This window comes from Nuphar pumila, chromosome 16 (assembly GCF_984573655.1).
Source record: "Nuphar pumila chromosome 16, dmNupPumi1.hap1.1, whole genome shotgun sequence".
Classification (NCBI taxonomy): Eukaryota; Viridiplantae; Streptophyta; class Magnoliopsida; order Nymphaeales; family Nymphaeaceae; genus Nuphar; species Nuphar pumila.
In genome coordinates, this window is record NC_143264.1 from 79,687,669 (window position 1) to 79,708,763 (window position 21,095).

The following is a 21,095-nucleotide window of genomic DNA, read 5'->3' on the forward strand; positions in this document are numbered from 1 at the left end:
TTGCTTTAAGTTAACAACTATAGAATATACATATACAATACATACATACACACAGGCATGCACACGCACACACACTGTGGCTGTGTGTGAAATTTTTGCTAGTAGCTTCATTCATATTCCTCTCATGATGTCTCATAATCATAGTAATAAATAATAAAAGAGGTGTTTATGAACATTAACCTTACGGTTTTATAGTCTAGCTAATTCATCTTCTGATGATAGTTAGCAATTTAGCATCCACCTAATATAAGATTTCAGGATGATCAAGATATGATGTTCTTCTAGTTTGTGTTATGGATCCATGTACATATAAGGTTAACTGTTCTTGCCACTGATGTCTACCATTCTACAGATGGGGCCAAGTTTTCATTTTGGATGCTCTTTCAAGGTACAAGGCATCTGATGCCCGTGAAGCTGAAAATATAGTTGAGCGGGTTACACCACGTCTACAGCACGCAAATTGTGCAGTGGTGCTTTCAGCAGTCAAGGTATTTCTTCTGTGCTTTTGATTGTCTTCAAATTCTTATACTTCAGTAGTCCGTGGAGTTAATGGGCATATGCAGCTTTCATCTGAAATTCACAGTGGAAGGATATTCATACAAACCTTCCAGGCTATAATTCACAATAGTGCTGCAACTTCATAATCTAACCTCCTTGCTGGTATCACTTGGTTTTTGACCTGTCGAATGATCCATCAAAAATCAGTTTTCAGATGCATAAATCATTCCGCTTCTGAATTCACTGTTAGTCGATCTCAACTCACTATATGTTGTACCAAAATGTTGGTGAGTTGAGCTCTCTCTCTAGTGCACCAATTCATGATCATGGTTACGATGCATATCACCTTAAGAAATGCACATGAAGTAAACAAGACAAAATCAACTCATCTATTTGATTTCTTTGTCCAGTCATCTATAAGGAATGACTGTATTTGGCTAATAAAAACATTTCCCATGGAAGGCATCTCTTTTCTGGGGTCCTACACTAGTAAATCCCATTACCGAGTCATTGACTGGTTCACCAATGCCATCCTAACAGAAGTTGCATTTTTTCTGTTTTGGCTGGTCAAGATTACTGATGCATGAAATGCCTTATTTCCATGGTAGTTGAGATATGTGTGGTTGTAGCATATTTTTGACATACATCTGTAATATAGCCATGTGTGTTACATCACCTCCATAGTAGAGGGTGTGAAAAGATTGATTTGTCCATTTTTTGGTGGCTCCACACACAACACACACACACTCAGTCTGGAGTGCTCAGAGATTATTATCCTTTGTCTTGGATTCTCTAGGAATTTCAGCAAACGATACTTAGGATTTAAGGTATTTGTGTTCTACTTAGTTGATTACAATCTATGTTAATAATATAGCACTTGTGAAGAGCTTCTTTGGTGGTATTTTGGTAAAAAAAATGAGGGTGTATTTGTACTAATTACTGACGGGTGCATTAATGCATCTGTATTGGGCATTGATCCATTGAAAGAGGACCCTGTAAGGGGAACCTTTGTTCCACAGAAAGTGGCAGAGAAGATTTCCACTGATAAGGGAATCCAGATCACCATTAGAGACCTCAGATTTCTAGTTAATGAGAATTCTTTTTTACCTTGTTCCTGATGTACCATAATTTCTCTATTTCAAGGTACTTTGTCATGCAAGTTTTTTTACTTTTTGGAAAAGATTAAGAAACCTTTGATATTATTTGGGGGAAAGAGAATTTTGTTAGAAACATTCCTAAATGACGTCACTATTGATAAGCAATTAGATTCCTACGGAATTTTCCAATCGCTTTTTAAGTTTAGCATTTAGATTGTCAAATCTTGAGAATACTGAAGGGAGAGGAGGAAAAACGAGAAGGAAATGTTAGCTGCAATTAGGGATGCACAACGAGCTGAGCTAGCTTGAGCTCGACTCGGGCTCGGCTCGTTTAAGCTCGGCCCGAGCTCGTCCGTGAACATAAATGAGCTGAGCTTGAACACAAGTCCAGGCTCGGTGTGCATAAACAAGCCAAGCTTGATCAAGTCGTTGAACTCGATTAAGCTCAAATAAAAAAAAAATATATATATATATATATATATAATATGTTTGCAATTTAATTCATAAGAGTTACTGTTAGCTTACTGGGTAGGGCGTTAGCCTCTTCCACAGTAGGTGCTGAGATCGAATTTCCGTGCCTCTTTGTTTCCGTTGGATGCTAATGTAGTGGTTTTAGTATTTCTGTATTTTTCTGGGTCACAATAAAACAAAAATCATAGTTTAGCGCAATGGTGGGTCGTTTGTGTAGTGATTGGGGAGGTCAGGGATCAAATCCCACCTTCTCATGTATATATCTTTTTAGAATGCTGTTCAAGCTCGGCTCGACTCGAGCTTGGAATCGAGCTGAGCCTGATCTGTTGTTGGGTGAGCACCATGGACAACTTTCTTTTTAAATTCCGATGTCTTGCCCAGTGTAAACTGTACAAAGTTGCAGATTTAGTGTGGTTAGGGTTTTAGCAAGAAGCACAAAATAGAGAAGAAGTTTATGTATTTCATTCTCATTCACTTTTGTGAGAGAACTCACTTACATATTAAAAAGGGTCGACCCCTTTTAGAGTACATTAAAAGAAAAGATAAAAGACAAGTATACCCTCTTTACTATAGGGTATGTATATAATAACTTTATAAAGTTACTTTACACATGCTTATACTACTTTATACTACATATATTTTCAATACTCCCCTTCAAACTTGAAGGATGTAAGGGAATCATTACAAGTTTGGAAATGAAAGAACTGAGATGCAAAGCAGGAAGACCTATGTCACATGGGTGCGGGTACGGGTACGGGTACAGAGCAATTTCAAAATTTTTGGACACGGGGACACGGGTATATATATATATATATATATATATATATATATATATATATAACAATAAAAAGATCCGACCCCGATACCGTCTTTGACAAAAATAGACTCGGTCAAAGTTGACAGAGTCCAAAATGTGGATGGACTCGGCCTCGGTGTGTTGACCTGAGTCCGACAATTAGTTGAACGTGTTTGAAACTGCATCCGTGTCCGCACCCGTGTCGGGGCGTGTCGACGCGTGTGCCGACACCTTTTAGCCGAGTTCGTGTGACTTAGGGGAAGACTTTTTGTAAACATGTTTGCTATCTGATTTCTTGAGTTGACATGCTCCAAAGTTATAATCCCATCTTCATAACCCCTTCTTGTATAACGACAATCTATTTTAATGTGCTTAGTGCGCTCATGAAATTTTGGATTCTTCAATATGAGTAGGGGTGGCAATTTCTGACACGACCCGCCAACCCGCCTCTTAGGCAGGTTCGGGTTGGGCTTAAGCCAACCCGTTTAATAAACGGGTCGACCCGCGTAATCCGTTTATTAAACAGGTCGGGTTCGGGTTGGGGGTATGCCAACCCGGCTGACCCGTTTAATAAACGGGTTAGGCGGGTGGGTCAACCCGCCAACCCGTCTGCCCGACCCGCCAACCTGACCCGCGAACCTGAAAACCCGTTTACCCGACCCAACCCATTTATTAAATGGGTTGGCGGGTCGTGTCGGGTTACCCGTTTATTAAACGGGTCGGGTTTGTGTTTGCCACAACCGACCCGTTTAATAAACGGGTCGGGTTCGGGTTGAGGTATGCTGACACGCCAACCCGACCCGCCAACCCGACCCGATTGCCACCCCTAAATATGAGTAGCACTCATATTGTCACAATGTAGCTGAGTTTTCTTATCACATGGAATTCCTAATTCCTTCAATAGCTTTCGTATCCAAATAATCTCAACCATGACTTGAGCCATCGCTCTATATTAAGCTTCTATATTGGATAAAGCAACCCTTTGCTGCTTATTGCTATTCCACGAGATTAAAGAGCTTCCAAGAAAGATACAAAATCCTATAGTGAAAAGTCGATCTTAGTGGACCCTCCAAAATCAGCATCACAAAAAGCTCTCAACTCTTTGCCAAATGAAGACAAGAAAACATGCCATACTGCATAGTCTCTGACATACCTGATGATCCGGAGTACAATTGTCAAATGAACCTGAATATAGTCAAATATATAAGGCTCCAAACTATTTGCCTATATATTACAGGATCTTTTAGCTACACTCCATCTGTAACCTTCATATTCAAATTAGTCTCCATGGGAGAATTTACTTTTTTTGAATCGTCAGTTAATCTTGCTTTTACAACCAAATCTGTAGCATATTTATGTTGAGACAAGTATAGTTTCCTGGGAGAGTATGCTATCTCAAGACCAAGAAAGTACTTCAAGCGCCCTAAGTCTTTCATCTCAAACATGTTAGCCAATTTCTTTTTGGTTTCTTCAACCTTCTTTATGTCATCTCTTGAGAGTATCATATCGTCAACATAAAGAAGCAATATACATCTCCCAAGTGCAGGGAAGAAACAAATAAAGCAGTATCATGGTGACTCTGTTCAAAGCCAAGTGATCTCATTGCCGAACTGAATTTCTCAAACCAAGCTTGAGGTGCTTGTTTGAGTCCATATAGAGCTCTGCGAAGTTTGCAAACTCTACTTTCTGGATGTGAGTATCCTTGTGGTAGCTCCATGTACACTTTCTCGTGCAAATCTCCTTTCAAAAATGCATTCTTGACATCCAACTGCCAAAGATCCCACTGCTAGAAGTGTACAAATTGTGGTCATATGAGCCACAAGGGCAATAGTTTATACAAAATCAATTTCAAAACACTGACTGTATCCCTTAGATACTAATTTGGCTTTATACCTCTCTACTGACCCATATGCCTTTGACCCATATGCCTTTGTCTTTACCTTATACACTCATTTGCTGCCAATGATATTTTTCTTTAGAGGAGGCTTTACTAGTTCCCATGCTTGCATTCTTTTAAGTGCATTCATTTCATCAACCATGGGTCTTTTCCACTCCTCCTTTCTTGCTGCCTCTGCATAGGACTTAGGCTCAACGTAAGAATGAATTAAGGCTAAGAAAGCACGATGATGGGGAGCAAAAGCCTCATAGGACACAAAATTAGATAGAAGTATAAAAGGTCTAGAACTTTTACATACCTGAGAAGACACCGAAGAAGAAGAAAATTGTAACTCTGAGTTTTATTGTTGTTGTCCCGGATCGGCTGTCATAGGAATGAAATCAAAATTGGCCTCTTCACTTCCTTGCTCTTTCACTTGATCAAAAAATGAAATTTCAATTACACCTTTACATCTCCTTGAGTAGGTCTGATCAAACCTATCTTTTCTAGCTAAAACTTGCTATCCTTGACTCTTCATTCTCTCTCTCTCTCTCCCACCTTCCTTTTCTTTAAAGGGAACCAAAAAGGACAAGTCAATTTCATTTTTTAACTTTTCTCCATACTGACTAATGTATAGTACATTCTCCTGAAAAACATGCCTTGATACCCACACTTTCTTTCCAATAAGATCATAACACTTGTATTCTTTTTGACCCTTAGCAAAACCAATAAAGCAATATTTGTCAGCTTTAGGAGATAACTTGTCTCTGTATCTGTCAACTAGCAAAACAAAACATGCTCAACCAAATACCTTCAACATATCATAGTTTGAAACCTTTTCATACACTTTCTGAAAGGGGGATATGCCCTTAAGTACTCCAGAAGGCATGCGATTTATCTGATAAATGCTCAGTTGAATTGCATTTGCCCAAAACACCTTGGGTACTTCTCCACCAAACAGAAGAGCTCTTGTTGTTTCCAAAATATGTCTATTTTTTCTCTCAGCTATACCATTTTGCTAAAGAGTGTAAGGATATGACTTGGTGAACCACACCTCTCTCTTGTAGGATTTTTTCAAACACATAGCTAACATATTCACCACCAGAGTCCGTATGTAGAGTTTTAATCTTGACTGTGAATTGATTTTCAACCATGGCATAAAAGCTCTTAAAAATTTCAAAAAAATTACTTTTATTTTTCATAAAATATATTCATGTAAACCTTGTGCAATCATCTATGAAAGTCACAAAATAGGATAATCCTCCCTTTGACACAACAGGACCCCATACATCTGAATGTACCAAGTCAAAAGGACTTTCTTATTCCCTATCACTAAACTTGAGTGAGCATGCATAACTTTTGTCTAGTCTACAAGTCACACAATCTTTAATATGATTTGACACAACTAGTTTGAATTTTCCAAAACTTTCTGAGGACATTAAACTTTGCAATCTAGAGCTGAAAATATGCCCTAGCCTTTGGTGCCACAAAACATATGCATAAAAAACTGAAGCTCTATATCTAGTTCTAACTTTCTTCCACTCTTTCATATCAATCCAGTCCAGATAATACAAATCTCATCTTCTATGGCCAATCCTAATCTTCTTCCTTGACAACTGATCCTGCACAACACAACCAACTGAGGAGAAGATAGCATTACAATTAAGTTTGATAAGTTGACCTGTAGAAATAACATTCATAGCAAAAGATGAAACATGATAAACTTGAGAAAGATTGAATTTACTACCTGGATAGGAATCACAAGTAATTGAACCTACTTTGGAAATAGACATAGACAAATCATCTGTCGTGCAAAAGATGCTACTGCAGGGATGACAATCAACAAGGAGAGACCCATGAGTCTATTAACCAACAAGAGGAAGGACTTGAGATACCTGAGAGAGCCAAACTAGAGGAGGAGGCAGGAGTGGTAGATAAAGAAGGGCCAATGACTGATTGAGCAAGAAGTTGCAGTTGCTAGATCTGATGCTGAATTTTCTGCCGAACATGTTCCAATCTCTGAAGTTGGCCACTACTCATCATTTCAGCACCAACTAATGAAGAACCAACTGACTATTCATCCTTGGGCATTACGCCCTCACCCTCAGTGGAATCTGCACATGCACTACCTCTCTTTTTCTTGAAAATGTGACAATAATTTTTCATATGACCAAAGCCCTTGCAATAGTGACTGAGCAGAACTAAGGTCACCTCTTCTACCAAATCCCATCTCTCCTCGTCCTTCAGACCTACCTCCACCTCTTCCATTCAACTTCACTGGAATAATTAGAATTCTCTCTTTTTCTATAGTTCACACAACCCCCAAAACTACACATATTTCCTGCACACAAAGACAACAAGCAAGATGCACTTCTTGCACAAAAAGCCAACAAGCAAGATGCACCTTCATTAGAGCACAAGACTGTTACTCTGTCACACTCCACAGTGCAATCAGCAAGAAAGAGGGCCCGACACTAACAACAGCCAAAGTATACACCACACCGACACAAAGCAATCCCACTTAGGCTACCAGAATACATATACCACATTTCACATCAACACATTTAGCAGACTGCTGATACTCCTACTATAAACATAGGAGAAATATAACTCAAGTCCAACACACAAAGAGATAAAAACAATTGTAGGAATCACTACTATGCTGACCCAACACCAGAACAACAATTATCAGGCTACTACACAGCAGAGAATAGGATCAATAGGCATAGATCTCACAAAGTGCAGATGACGTCAATAGTAGCTCCACTACAAACAATGATAAAACTCACAAATCCTTGCACAAAACCCTCCAAACAAGTTTTCACAACCTTTATATACCAAATAGGTCTGTTCAGACTCCCAAAATGAAACAGCAGAGGTACCACACTAACTCGGCCTACCCGATGTCCAAAATATGCTTAGAGGGACAGAAAATAGGCTACCGCAGGATGTGAACACCCTAAATTTCATCAAAATTCAGTATAAAACCAAAAACTGAGCAGAACATTGATTTAGAAGTATTCCCAACTCAAAAACAACCTAAATAGAAGCAATCCAATCCCTTAATAACAAAAAATCAGAACAGATTTAAGGGTTTTCTCAAAACTGGTCTGGGATTTCCAAGAAACTCAGAAATTCTTGAAAAATCCACCAAAAATCCAATACAACTTCAAATCCAATGGGGTTTGATTTTTAGAACTTCTAAATTCAAACCCTAGCAGGCTCCAAACTCGAACCAACCAAACCTGACCAGACTGGACCAGGCGTTCCTCAATGGATGACATCAGCACAGGTACGACCCAACCTGAGTTCTCCTTCAAGCTTCTCCTCTCCAACAACCAGCTGCTTCTCTTCAATGCGTTCCCTCGCTCTGATACTATGTACAAAGTTGCAGATTTAGTGTGGTTAGGTTTTTTTAGCAAGAAGCACAAAATAGAGAAGAAGTTCGTGTATTTCATTCTCATTCACTTTTGTGGGAGAACTCACTTACATATTAAAAAGGGCCAGCCCACTTTAGAGTGCATCAAAAGAAAAGATAAAAGACAAGTATACCCCTTCACTATAAGGTATGTACATAATAACTTTATAAACTTACTTTACACATGTTTATACTACTTTATATTACATATACTTTCAATATAAACCTTTGAGAAATAATTCTGCAACCTGATCTTCTCCAATGATGAATCTTGTTTCAAGCTCTTGATCTTCTGTCTTTTTCATGAACAAAGTGTTGATCTATTCTAAAATTTTGATTCAATGTCAAACAGATGTAGATATAGGGTTTGAAGTTTGAACTGATGGATGGGGTGGTGCTGTGGGGTTCTCTGTAAGGCAGGTGTTTATAGGGATATGATCCATGAACAAGAAACAGATTCTCCATGTGGCATAGATCTGAGAAGATGTTCTTTATTATTTTTCTTGTGGTAGTAGCAATCATACATACTGAATTTGTTTAATATCTGTTCTCTGCTAGCCGATGTTGATTTTTGTTGGCTGTATCTTTTGTGCTCTTTTCTTTCTGCTGCAGATGATTCTTCAGCAGATGGAACTTATCACTAGTCCAGATATTGTTCGGAATCTTTGCAAGAAAATGGCTCCCCCTTTAGTGACACTTCTTTCTGCAGAGCCAGAAATACAATATGTTGCTTTAAGAAATATCAACCTTATTGTTCAACGACGACCTACTATTCTTGCACACGAAATCAAGGTCATTTACTTCTACTCCACTGTACATGTGAAGAATTTGTTAATGTAACTTATCTTATCTATACTGAAATGTTGAATACTGGCAGGTTTTCTTTTGCAAGTACAACGATCCAATATATGTGAAAATGGAAAAATTAGAAATTATGATAAAGCTTGCTTCAGATCGGAACATAGACCAGGTATTTCTTTGTTTTTTCTCTCAGCTGTGTTTCTTATTGCCTTCTACATCTGGGCGTGCTCTCTATCTATACATGGTGATCCCTAACTGGGTAATTGATGTTTTGTAATGTGCTTTTAGTTGTCATATTAAGTAATTTGGTGTTTAATTTTGTGGGCTTTCTTTGTTGTATATTCCCATATATACAGTCAGATATACTCTTTTTTTTCTTGAGGATAAATGTTTTTTTTTGACAAAGGTAGTGTATATCTCTATTTAGGAGAGCTCTCTGTGAGCTCACATAGGCCCCTAGAGCATGGTTTCAAAATTTAGTTATCAGTGAAGTATCTTGGTTTCATGCAAAGTTATCATGATCTGACATTGTTTATGTCAAATAGTTCGACAGGCTTTTTTTTTATGTTGATGACATGATTGTCACAAGGGATGATGTACAGATCATCCAGAATGTCAAACATGGGTTAAGTTATCTATTTGAGATTAAAGATCTTGGAGCCCTTCTATTTTTTGGGTTTGAAGTAGCATAATACTTTAAGAGAGGTTACTTATTTGATACAACATTAGTATGACACTTATTTGGTTGATCGAGCTAGACTAGTGGAAGATGTTAAACGAGTTGATACACCCATGGAAGCTAGTGTGAAGCTTTGAGCAATGGATTGAGAGTTACTTGATGATCACACTCTCTATTGTCAATTAGTTGTAGACTTGTAGTTGATCTATTTGAAATTTTAGACCTGACATTGCTTATGTAGTGCATTAAAGCTTCCTAATTGAGCAAAATGTGCTACTTCTGTATGACTTTTGTATCAGTGTATGTACTGTTTTCAGCATGTTTAGATGTTTCATTGATTTTAATTTGGGCAGTCTGGGAGATTCCTGATGCTAAAAAAATAATTGCTGCAGGTTCTATTAGAATTTAAGGAGTATGCGACCGAAGTAGATGTAGATTTTGTTAGAAAGGCAGTTCGTGCCATTGGTAGATGTGCCATAAAGCTTGAAAGGGCAGCTGAGCGGTGCATTAGTGTTTTGCTTGAGCTGATAAAGATTAAAGTGAATTATGTCGTGCAGGAGGCTATAATAGTAATCAAAGATATTTTTAGACGATATCCAAACACGTGAGTTATTGTTTAGAATTGTTTTCTGTTTTATCATTCTCTTTGTAGTTATTTTGGGAGATCATTTTATATCTTGTTGACATTTTTTAATGCAGCTATGAGTCAATCATCGCAACCTTGTGTGAGAGCTTAGACACTTTGGATGAGCCTGAGGCCAAGGTGCATGTCTATATTTTCTAGATATTTTTTCCTTTTGTAAACATGATTGTCTTTTAATTCTCTCATATGCTAATTTAAAAATGTGGTTGTTTCAGGCATCAATGATTTGGATAATTGGTGAGTATGCAGAAAGAATTGATAATGCTGATGAGCTCCTTGAAAGCTTCTTAGAGAGTTTCCCAGAGGAGCCAGCACTTGTTCAATTGCAGTTGTTGACTGCAACTGTTAAGTTGTTCCTTAAGAAACCAACTGAAGGGCCTCAGCAGATGATTCAGGTATGGCATTTTATGCTTTTGTCTATGTTAATGTAGAATTTCCAGCATTTTTTCATTCATAGGCCCATCTACCCTTGTGTATTCTTCTCCAATATGCTGCAACATTATAATAACTGTGTGTGTACATCACATTTTTAGTTCAAAGTGATTGTGCATATGTCTAGCTAGTCTGGGCTTGGTTTACTATTTTTTTCATTACCTTGAGTATGCTGGCTTTTCCAAACTGATCTACATCAGGTGCAAAATTGTTGTAGGCTAGATGCTCCTAACGTAAATAACATGGGAACAAATATGCAAATATTACAGCCAGTTCACATTCAACTCCACAAAGATTCTTTGGTTCCTCTCTAGCCAAGTGTGCCACCAGGCCATACTACACCACCAATTCCACGTGGTCATCTATTTGTTCTTCTTTTTCCTAGCCCAAGAACCCAATTACATCTGCCTTATTGAAAATATCCCGTAAAAATTCCTCAATCTTTCTGCATGAGCCATATCAGGCAGAAGATGACAACATGATTCATCAGCTTTATTAAGGGGACATCACTCCACCAATGAGAAGCCTTTAGATTCAATAATGTTCTGCAGCTACCTGATCCGAAGAAACCAGTCAAGCAAAGACCTCTGCTTATTGGTTCTTGTGGGAAAAGATGGGTTGCGGGATCCAGGAGGGAATCATAAATTAATTTGTTCAATAAAACCCCAAAGGGCTGCATGACCACACCATAGAGTCTGTATTTATCTTACACATTCAAGCTGCAAAGTGCATCCATTGGAACATTCTTATCTTTAAACTCATCATATGTCAGATCTCTAAGTGATATGCCTTCCAATCCCCATTCCTGAGCGGTCATTCCTCCTCATGAATATCTCTATTATTAGCCAATGCATATATAGGAATGAATCTAATGGCCATTGGCCTGGGATCCACAGTCCACCCTGTTAAGAATAGATGTCCAGGGGTATTTCTGTAATTATTTGTCTTGTGATATATTTGTATTTTATATCTGTATACAGGGGTATTTTTGTCCATTGAATTGTTTTAATATAAATAGATCACTTGGGTGTGACCTAGAGGGCACGGCCCTATTGCCTTCATACTCTCTCTCTCTCTCTCTATCGTGTGCTGCAGGTGGATCGATTTCTAGCATGGTATCAGAGCAGGGCAAGGATATGGCCCTCTCAAATCAAGGCTGCTGATTCCATACAGGATTTTCATTCTTTTTCGTTTCCGTTTCCACCTCTTCTTATTTCTTCTCCTTATCGATTTCATCTCAGTCCTCTTATTTTTTTCTTGGTGTTTCTGATCTGATCAATATTAGATCAGATCTTGAAACCCAAAGCTTTTTTATCAGAACAGACGTTGTCGAGCAGATCTGATCTTTCCTCTTATTTTCTTTTCATCTCAATTCCTATTCTTTCTCTTGCTGCTTCAGATCTGATCGATATTAGGTTAGTTCTTGAAACCCAAACAAAAAAAAAAGAAAAGAAAACGCCTCTGATCAGATCTGATTAGATCTGACCTTACAGCAGGTCTAGTTGTTTTTGTTTTTCTTATCAAGTTGTTTTGATTTTCCCTCTTTGTTCACTCTCGTATCTTAGATCTTATCAATATTGGATCAGACCTTGAGACCCAGGTACTTCTGATCAGATCATACGTTACAGCAGATTTGATCCCATTGTCTCCTTTGCCCTAGATCTCAAAAGAAAAGAAAAGAAAAGGGGATTTAAGGGAAGAACTTCAACGCCCCAAAATCCAGGACTTATAACTTTTTATGAAAAATTTGAAAGCTTTGCAATCATTCGTTTATCAGAGTTTTTAAATAATAATTCAATAGAAAATGGTATTTGAAATAGCAAGTCAATAGACCTTGGGCGCATTACAATGCAAACTTTCCTTTACAAACATATTTAAAACTCCATACATTTAAGAAACCAAAGAGATTATGGAAATATAATTTTTAATAGTTAAAGACTTGTACAAAATAGAGATTTTCAGGAAAACCTTTATGCAAATTTATCGAAATGTCCTCAAGAGCGAAACGTTAGGAAAAAAGTCTCATCTTGATCTCATCACGCCATCCTGCCCATGAAATGGCCCAGTTTCACGAAAAACTGGTAGGTGCACATATAGGACAATATATAACAGAATTAAGCAAAATAATTCAATATGACAAGTATATAAGCAAATAAATAACTGAATCTAGGATAAGCTGTTTAATATCACAAGTGTCGTAATGCAACCTATCATGAACATAATGCTATAATTATTACCAGTATTTAACTAGCTCGAGTAAGCTAATTGCCACAAGCTCCGTAAGCAGTTAAACTAGCAAGAGCAATGTTACCACATACACACACCGTTCAACAAGTAGTAAAGCAAGTCACACCATACAGTTATCACACATGCATAACTCAACAAATTTTGTGATCAGATTTAACTTATGTTTCGATATTAGCTGGCCAAGCGGGTACGCACAAGGCACGACTCTAGAAACAACTGAGACTGATATGAGAGTTTATTATGCTATTATTTTATAATACCCCGAATAATTGACTGAGTCCGCTCCTAAGGGGACGGTCGGTGACCAAGAGAGAATTTTCGAAAGCATACGTAAACAATGGATGCATCCTGATCATGGGGAGCTACCACCTAGGATAATTATGGTAGTCCCTTTCTCCTAACTCCGAAGCTGAATCAATTGCCCGTGGGGTGGTTGTTAACAACCTGTCCATCGAAGTTTTTGTACCTTCCCATCCTCTTTCTTGATGGGAGTCAGCGGGTCGAATGAGTGCGTCAGGGGTTAGTTAACTGAAGACCCATTCTGCATGCTCTGGTCTTTTAACCCAACTCGAGCATCGTGCCTATAAAGGCAGAATCATCACCATTTTAGGTGATCTCTGCATTGTGCCATTTGCACGCATCGAGGTTGCCACAACCTCCTCATCCAATCATCGTAACACACACGTGATGTACCAATCCAAAGGTACGACCGTACATGTCTACAAGTACGACTATGATGAAGGATAACATAAAGCAATGCGATTATTTTAGTTTAAATTTGTCATGTATGTCTTTTGTGTGTTTCGATGTTGCCACAATCTCATCATCTGATCATCGTAGCACCAACGTGATGTACCTATCCAAAGGTATGACCATACCTGTCCAAAGGTACGATTACGATAAAAGGGTAACAGTTTCTCAAAAGAAATCTCAACACAAAAATTACACTAAGATTCAATGCAAATCAGAAGATGCTCAGATGTCGTATTCTCTCTTTTGGAGCGACGATACAATATTGCATGCAATAGATCTTGCTTCCGTTTTCCAAAGACATGGCAATTTAGGAGACTTGATTGTTATATCACAACTCCCAAAACCTTCGAGCTTGCTTTGCAAGACTGTGCACTCAATAAGTTGTAACCTTTTTCAGAGTTTTCGAGTTATATCAAAATATTAAATTATAGTTGTAAAATCTTCTTTTCGAAAATGTCGACTTGGGAAAACTAATTGCACTTTCGCAACCTGCGAGACTTTCAATCTTTGCTTTTGCAAAACGGTGCATTTGAAAACCGAATTCGCATAAGGAATCATTTTAAAAAGATCTATTGCGCACAAGCGCAATTTACATCCTTTAAAGATGAGCGAAAACAGGATATATAAAAGATTGCATTTACTTGTATACCACAACTGCGAGCACGTGCACATTATAGTGTGACAACAAAGTACTAAGCAGTACTCAATGTGCGAAATCGCACATTAAACAAAAAATGCATAAGCAAAATGCATGAGATACGAAACCATACCTCAGCTAAAAAGATGGGCAAGCAAGTAAATGTGTAAGCAACGCGTACGAAGCCGTATCTCGACCAAATATTTGAGAAAGCAAGTAAATGTGCAAATAATGCACGAGGTACAAAACCGTACCTCGACCAATAAGCATGTAGGCAGGTAAATACGCAAAACAAATAAGTACATGAAAAATAAAGTAAATTTAGGCATATCTATCATGACCATTTTAATTATTTCAACTTAATTGGGTTCATCTACTGCCTTTTCTGCGCAACTTTCTCCTACCTTGGGAAGTTGCGAGGTTGCGATCATCTCTGAGAGTAGGTGATAACGGCTCGGGTCGCAGGGTGCGAGTGAGATTCGTCGTGTGAGCTGCAAAAAGTGTTTACTCTAAAATAGGACACGTTGACCCGCGTTAGGGGTCGATCCAAAGAATAGCATGAGGGGGAGGTAGGGGGCGCAACCCCTGCCTGATGCCCAGACAAAAAGGAGAGGGGGCAGGGATGCAACCCTTGCCCGACTGCCTGCAAGGAGGGGGCGACAGGGGCGTCGCTCCTGCCTGCCGATTGGCCTGAAAAAAGAAAGAAAGAAGAGGGAAGGGGGGTTGTGCCCCTTCCCGCACCCTGATGGTCAAGAAGGAAGGGGTGCAACCCCTTCCCTGTTACGAACACATAGAGGGAAGGGGTGCAACCCCTTCCCCGACTTCAGCGAGGAAAAGGGAAGGGGCGCAAGCCCTTCCTCGATAACTGAGAGCAAGGGAGCAGGGAGGGGCTCGACCCCTCCCCTGTGGAAACAGGGAAGCAGGGAGGGGATAGGCCCCTCCCCTGCGATCAAAGGGGGTAGGGAGGGGGTTCAACCCCTCCCTGCAAGCAAAGGTCACAGGGAGGGGGCTCGGCCCCTCCCCTGCACACAAAGAGAACAGGGACGGGGTTCTGCCCCCTTCCCTGCCGACCCAAAAGGAGAGAGAGAGAGAGCGAGGGGGAAGGTGGAGGTACCCTCCCCTCTTTCGCATACCGAGGGAGGAGGAAGAAAAAGAAGACAGCGAGGAGAGGGGGTTACCTGTGAGGTGACCATCGAGGGGGAGCCCAGGGACGGACGGGGTGTTAGGCGAGGGAGGTGGAAGCAGGGACCCGGGTTGGTGATCGCCGAACTGAGCCTGCCGGCGAGACGGGGCTCCGGCATGGGCTCGAGGCAGGGTGGGCTCGAGAGAGAGGGGGTTCAGGCAAATAGGGAGAGAGAAAGGCAGCGGGGATTCGAAGGTCTCACAAGGGGCTGTCGGACTGGGCGATGGCAGTGGGTCGCTGGCAGCAATCGCCGTCAGGGCCTGCCAGAAAAATGCTGTAGAGAGGGAAGCAAGTGTGATTCGAGGCAGAGGGGGGGGGGGGCAGCAGCGGTGGTCTGTCGTGGCGTTGGGGCTCCGGCGATATTGTGAGGACCGGTGGCAGGGGGAGGTCTCCGACACGGAAGGGGAGATGGGTCGTGTGGCGCAGAGGAGAGGGAGAGACGAAGGAGGAGAGGGGGGAGTCCTTTTGTTATGAGAGGCCTCTCCCCTGCGTGTTCTCTTAAAGACACGGGGGAGGGCATGAATCGGGAAACCCCAATGGGGTTTCATTATTTTTTTTAAGAGGGGGAGGGGGGGATGCGGGGAGGGGAGGGGAAAGGGTTTTAAAAGAAAAACCCTCGCCCCCTCTGTTTATAACCCTAGCGGGTTAACGGGTCCGGGCCGGATCCGACCCGGGTCCGAAATAAATTTTTATTTATTTATTTATTTTTAAAAAGTGTGGGTTTTACAAGAACAACTTTTCTTTACCATAGCTTGTTAAGGCAGATCTGTGAAACAGAATCAGATCTCAGTACCATCTCAGTAGCCCCCCCACCCCCACCCCAAAAAAAAAAAAACAAAACAAAGAAAACAAAACTGGCAGCATTATTCCGTGTCTCTTGTGACATGCAGCTTTCCTGTGTTTATTTTATTCTTCTTGAAATCTCCCTATAGCATCTTCCAATCCTCACTCCTTTCTTAAACCAATTGGTAACCGATAAGTTGAATGAAAACAATTCTGTTACTTGGAAAAAACAAATTGTTTCATTCATCAGCAGCCACGATTTGATGGGGCACCTTGACGGGACTGAACCTGTGCCTCCCGAGCTTATCCCTGCACCCAAAGATAGCAAGGAAGATGAGCAGTGCACGGTACCTTCACTAGTCAAGAATTCAAATTTTACAGCCTGGCGAAAGAGTGATCGGGCTGTAGTGTCCTTTATTACAGCTGCTCTGTCTCAAGAGGTATTGCTGCATATTCCCATAGGTGTATCTGCACGTGAGATATGGTTGATTTTACATGGGTGGTTCGAGCAAATATCCACTCCTAAAATATTTCATCTGAAGACTGAATTTGGGGCTTTGCAGAGAGGAATTCTAATGTGCAGGATTTTCTCAATAAAATTAAATACATATTTGATCAGCTAGCTGCAATTGGTAGTCCGTTATCTGATGAGGACATATGTACTCGCACAATTAAGGGTCTTGGACATAAGTATAACACATTCATTGCCATATACATGGGACGCTCTCCAAGATCCACTTTTCATCAGCTGCGAAAAATGCTGTTAGAGTTCGAATCTATGTTTGAATTATCCCCCAAGAAAGAAGGGCATCATGCTGGACATGAAGTGTTAGTGGCTAACACCTCTTCTTGTAACTTCAATAATTCTCCTAGATTTGGAGGACAAGGTAGAGGACAGACAGGAAATGACTATGGAGTGAATGTGAGTGGTCTTCTCCCTGTTCCTACTAGTGGGCAGGCAAGAGCATCATGCGGAGCACATTCCAATGTTGTTTGTCAAATGTGTGGAAACAAGGTCCATGCATGTTCAGATTGCTACTGGCGATATGTTCCTACGTATAGGCTACCCACGGTTTTGTATCTTCCACGATTTATAGCATATCTACCTCCGTCCTTGTCAGCAACATGACCTACTGCACCACCTAATTATCCTGCATCCGTGGCTGGTTTGAGCATTGATTTGGATGCATCGAGCATGTCATTCAGCTAAATGGGCTTGCAACAGAATGCTCAGTACAAGGTACGATTAGGCAAGCTGTCTGGAATGGTTGTCAGAATATTCCTGCATGGGCATCATCATCTAGTGCACAGTCTCCTTCTCATAATGCATTGTTGGTCGATTCAGGCGCTGCTCATCATGTAACAGGTGATTTTGGTAAGCCCTTGAATCTTATACCTTATCGTGATAATGGTAGTATAGTTACGGGAGATGAAAAACATCATCCCATTACACACATAAGAACTGCCACTGTCCCTACCAATCATGGTGTTCTTAACCTTTCCAATACCTTTCTTGCTCCAAACATTCATCGTAATCATTTATCTCGATCTCAGTTAGTTGATCAAACAAATTATCATGTTTTCTTTTTCCCTCTTTCTGTTTCTGTGAAGGACCCTCTTACGAAGGAGATCCTCGTTGAAGGAGAAAGAAAATGTAATCTGTATGTCATGCAGAGACTTGAAAGAGTCCCAGTTCCTTTGTGTTAGTCTCAGAAGTTGCAAAAGTCAATAAAGAAGCCCAATTATGGCATTGTTGGCTTGGTCATTACAGTTCAAATTTTATTCAAAATGTATCATTTCTTTGTTCTAATTGTCGCATATGTAAGAGTCATAAATTATCTTTTGAATTATCTAATAAAAAAGCTTCATTTTCCTTTGAATTAGTACATTTTGATGTATGGGGACCTGCAGCCATGTTGTCTATGTCCAAGTCTAAGTTTTATGTGATTTTCATCGATCACTTTACTAAATATACTTGGATATATTTCTTGAAACATAAAGATGAAGTATTTTAAGCATTCCAAAAGTTTAAGTCCTGTGTTGAAACCTGATTTTCCAGGAAGATCCAGCATTTTTGTTGCGACAGTGGTGGCGAATATGTGTCTCTCGCATTTACTAACTATTTTCATGAGAATGATATATTATGAGAGATGTCTTGTCGGAGAACATCTCAACAAAATGGAGTATCTAAGAGAAAACATCGACATATAGTTGAGACAACCTTAAGTATGTTGATGGATTCTCATGTCAGAAAGAATCTTTGGACTGAAGCTTTTCATACAACAGTATATTGCATTAATCGTATGCCCTGACTAATCTGGGAGGAGAAAGTCCCTTCTCTTTGCTCCATGGAAACCCCTCAAGTTATTCTATCATTCAGTCTTTTGGAAGAAAGTGCTTTGTGCATATTCATGCATCATTAATAAACTAGCTTTCTCCTAGAGCCCGAGAGTGCCAGTTTTTGGGATATGATGATGAATACTTGGGATATAGATGTTTTAATCATGTTTCCCAGAAGCTAATAATTCTCTGACATGTTTTCCATGAAGATCATATTGTATCCACTAGTGTTGTTGGCAATCAAATCATGGAACAAGATTTTGGTCACTTCTTTTGGCCCAACATATATGCAAAAAAGACTACGAACCAGCTGCGTTTGCAAGAAAATAACCAATCATCTAGCTGATCCAGATAAGTCTGTCCAGCCGACATCTAAACAATCATCTTCTTCAAGCTTTAAATTTTATCCCCAAGTATATATTCAAAGAAAGACTAGTCAAACTCAAAAAGAGGATGGGATCCCAGAAAAGCTTCTACTAGTCTCAGCAGAATGTGATGTGCAACAACTAGAATCGGGCCTTCTAATGCCATTGTGAATGAAACACTAACTGAATTTGAGGTATCTTCATTGGTACAACTAAAGACATCCTCCACAACGTTGGGTATCTTTGTTATATATATAAACATGTAGTCTAATGTATTGCCCGATAGGGGCATTTTGTCCTTTTACATGTATTAATAGTTGTTTATTAGAAACAACTAGTTTTTATTTTTTTGCTTATTTTCCTTTTTTTCTCCTTTTCTTTTATTTTTCTTTTTCTTACTTTATGAGCTTTGGGGCCCCACTTCATGGAGTTGTTGGGGCCCCAATGGTCATAAATATGACCATTGGGAGCTCCCCAACGACTCTATGAATGGGGATCTCCCAAGGGTCCCTCTCTCTCACTCTTGTATATAAATGGGGGTGTCCCCCCTTACATGTATTATTCCTTTTCTCTCACTATTCAATAATACTTAATTTTTGTTAGTCTTTTGGTGTTGTCCCTTAGTGAATTTGTGTGTGCACTAAAGTGCTTGTCTATTCTCTTTGTAATTGTCCATTATTGGACTTGTAAGTGTCTTACACTTTGTTATTTGCAATTCCGTATACTTCATTACAATCTTATGGTGCTTTCTCAATAGAATTTCAACTCTTTACAACAAATCTTCTTCAAGAAGAGGAACCAAGATTCTATCATGAGGCATGCCAGAACCAACGATGGATTGACGCTATGAATGAGAAGATTTCAACTTTGCAAGAATGTGGCACATAAGATGTTGTTTGACCTCCTGATAAAAATGTTGTAGGTTGTCGTTGGGTATGTAAGATTAAGTATAAGAGTGATGGGAGCATAAAACGCTAAAAGGAACGCTTGGTGGCAAAAGGGTATACACAAGAGCATGGACTAGATTTTGATGAAACATTAATATGGATGAGAACCATTCGAGTTGTTATCTCTCTTGCCATCACCATGGTTGGGAGCTGTCACCTAGATGTGAAGAATGCCTTTCTTCACGAAGTGCTTCATAAAGAAGTATACATGGAGCATCCATCACGATATGTACAAGGAGACTTGAAATACAATGCTAAGGTTAAAGAAAACACTTTATGGCCTCATACAGGCATCGCGTGCATGGTTCAAAACCTTCAATAGTTTTTTATTCATTCTTGGTTTTACCAAAAGCCAGTGTGACAACTCATTGTTTATTCACTATGATCGAAGATATCTCACGACAGTGTTGGTGTACATTGATGACATCATCATCACAAGGAGTAATAACTCTCGATTCTTAACTCCAAATTCCATATGAAAGATTTGGGGACCCTCAGGTATTTCTTGAGAGTTGAGGTTGACAAAAGAAACAAGGCTATATCCCTCATGCAACACAAGTATGTTCTCGATCTTTTCAGCAGGTTTGATATGTTGGATTGTAAACCTGTTTCAAACACCTATTGTGCTAAATACAAAAATGAAGCTGGGTACTCCACACAATGAAGTTCTTAGCGAACCACATGTCTTCAGGAGCCTAGTTGGTGCACTGCAGTACCTCACCTTTGTTAAATTGTAATATGGTTTTTTGTCTTCTTTGTGTGTGTGTGTGTGTGTGTGTGTGTGTGTGTATATATATATATATATATATATATATATATATATATATAGAGAGAGAGAGAGAGAGAGAGAGAGAGAGAGAGAGAGATTTCATATATATGTATATCTATCTATCTAACTATATATATATAAATATGTATAAATACCCAATAAGGGGTAAAACAGTCTTTTTACACATTCTTTTTCTAGAATACGTTTGTAATTTTATATTTTCTTATTTCTCTGTTTTTTCTTTTTTACTTTTATTTTTCCTCACATTAAACATGAGGGGGCCCACAACGTACACGTTGGAGCAAGGACCAAGAACTGTCACTTTTTGTGTGTGTGGTACTGACATAGTGTCCCTATTGC

At 39.6% G+C, this 21,095-nt stretch overlaps 1 protein-coding gene across 1 annotated transcript in view; it reads left to right on the forward strand.

Annotated features, from left to right (window-relative positions):
• LOC149813775 (beta-adaptin-like protein C) overlaps positions 1-21,095 on the forward strand; it is a 28,944-nt gene that overhangs the window by 4,859 nt on the left and 2,990 nt on the right. Inside the window, exons 5-10 of the mRNA XM_089990754.1 lie at positions 353-488; positions 8,769-8,948; positions 9,034-9,126; positions 10,029-10,240; positions 10,336-10,399; positions 10,495-10,674. Coding sequence (XP_089846880.1) covers positions 353-488; positions 8,769-8,948; positions 9,034-9,126; positions 10,029-10,240; positions 10,336-10,399; positions 10,495-10,674 — 865 coding nt within the window. The remainder of the gene's footprint in view (positions 1-352; positions 489-8,768; positions 8,949-9,033; positions 9,127-10,028; positions 10,241-10,335; positions 10,400-10,494; positions 10,675-21,095) is intronic.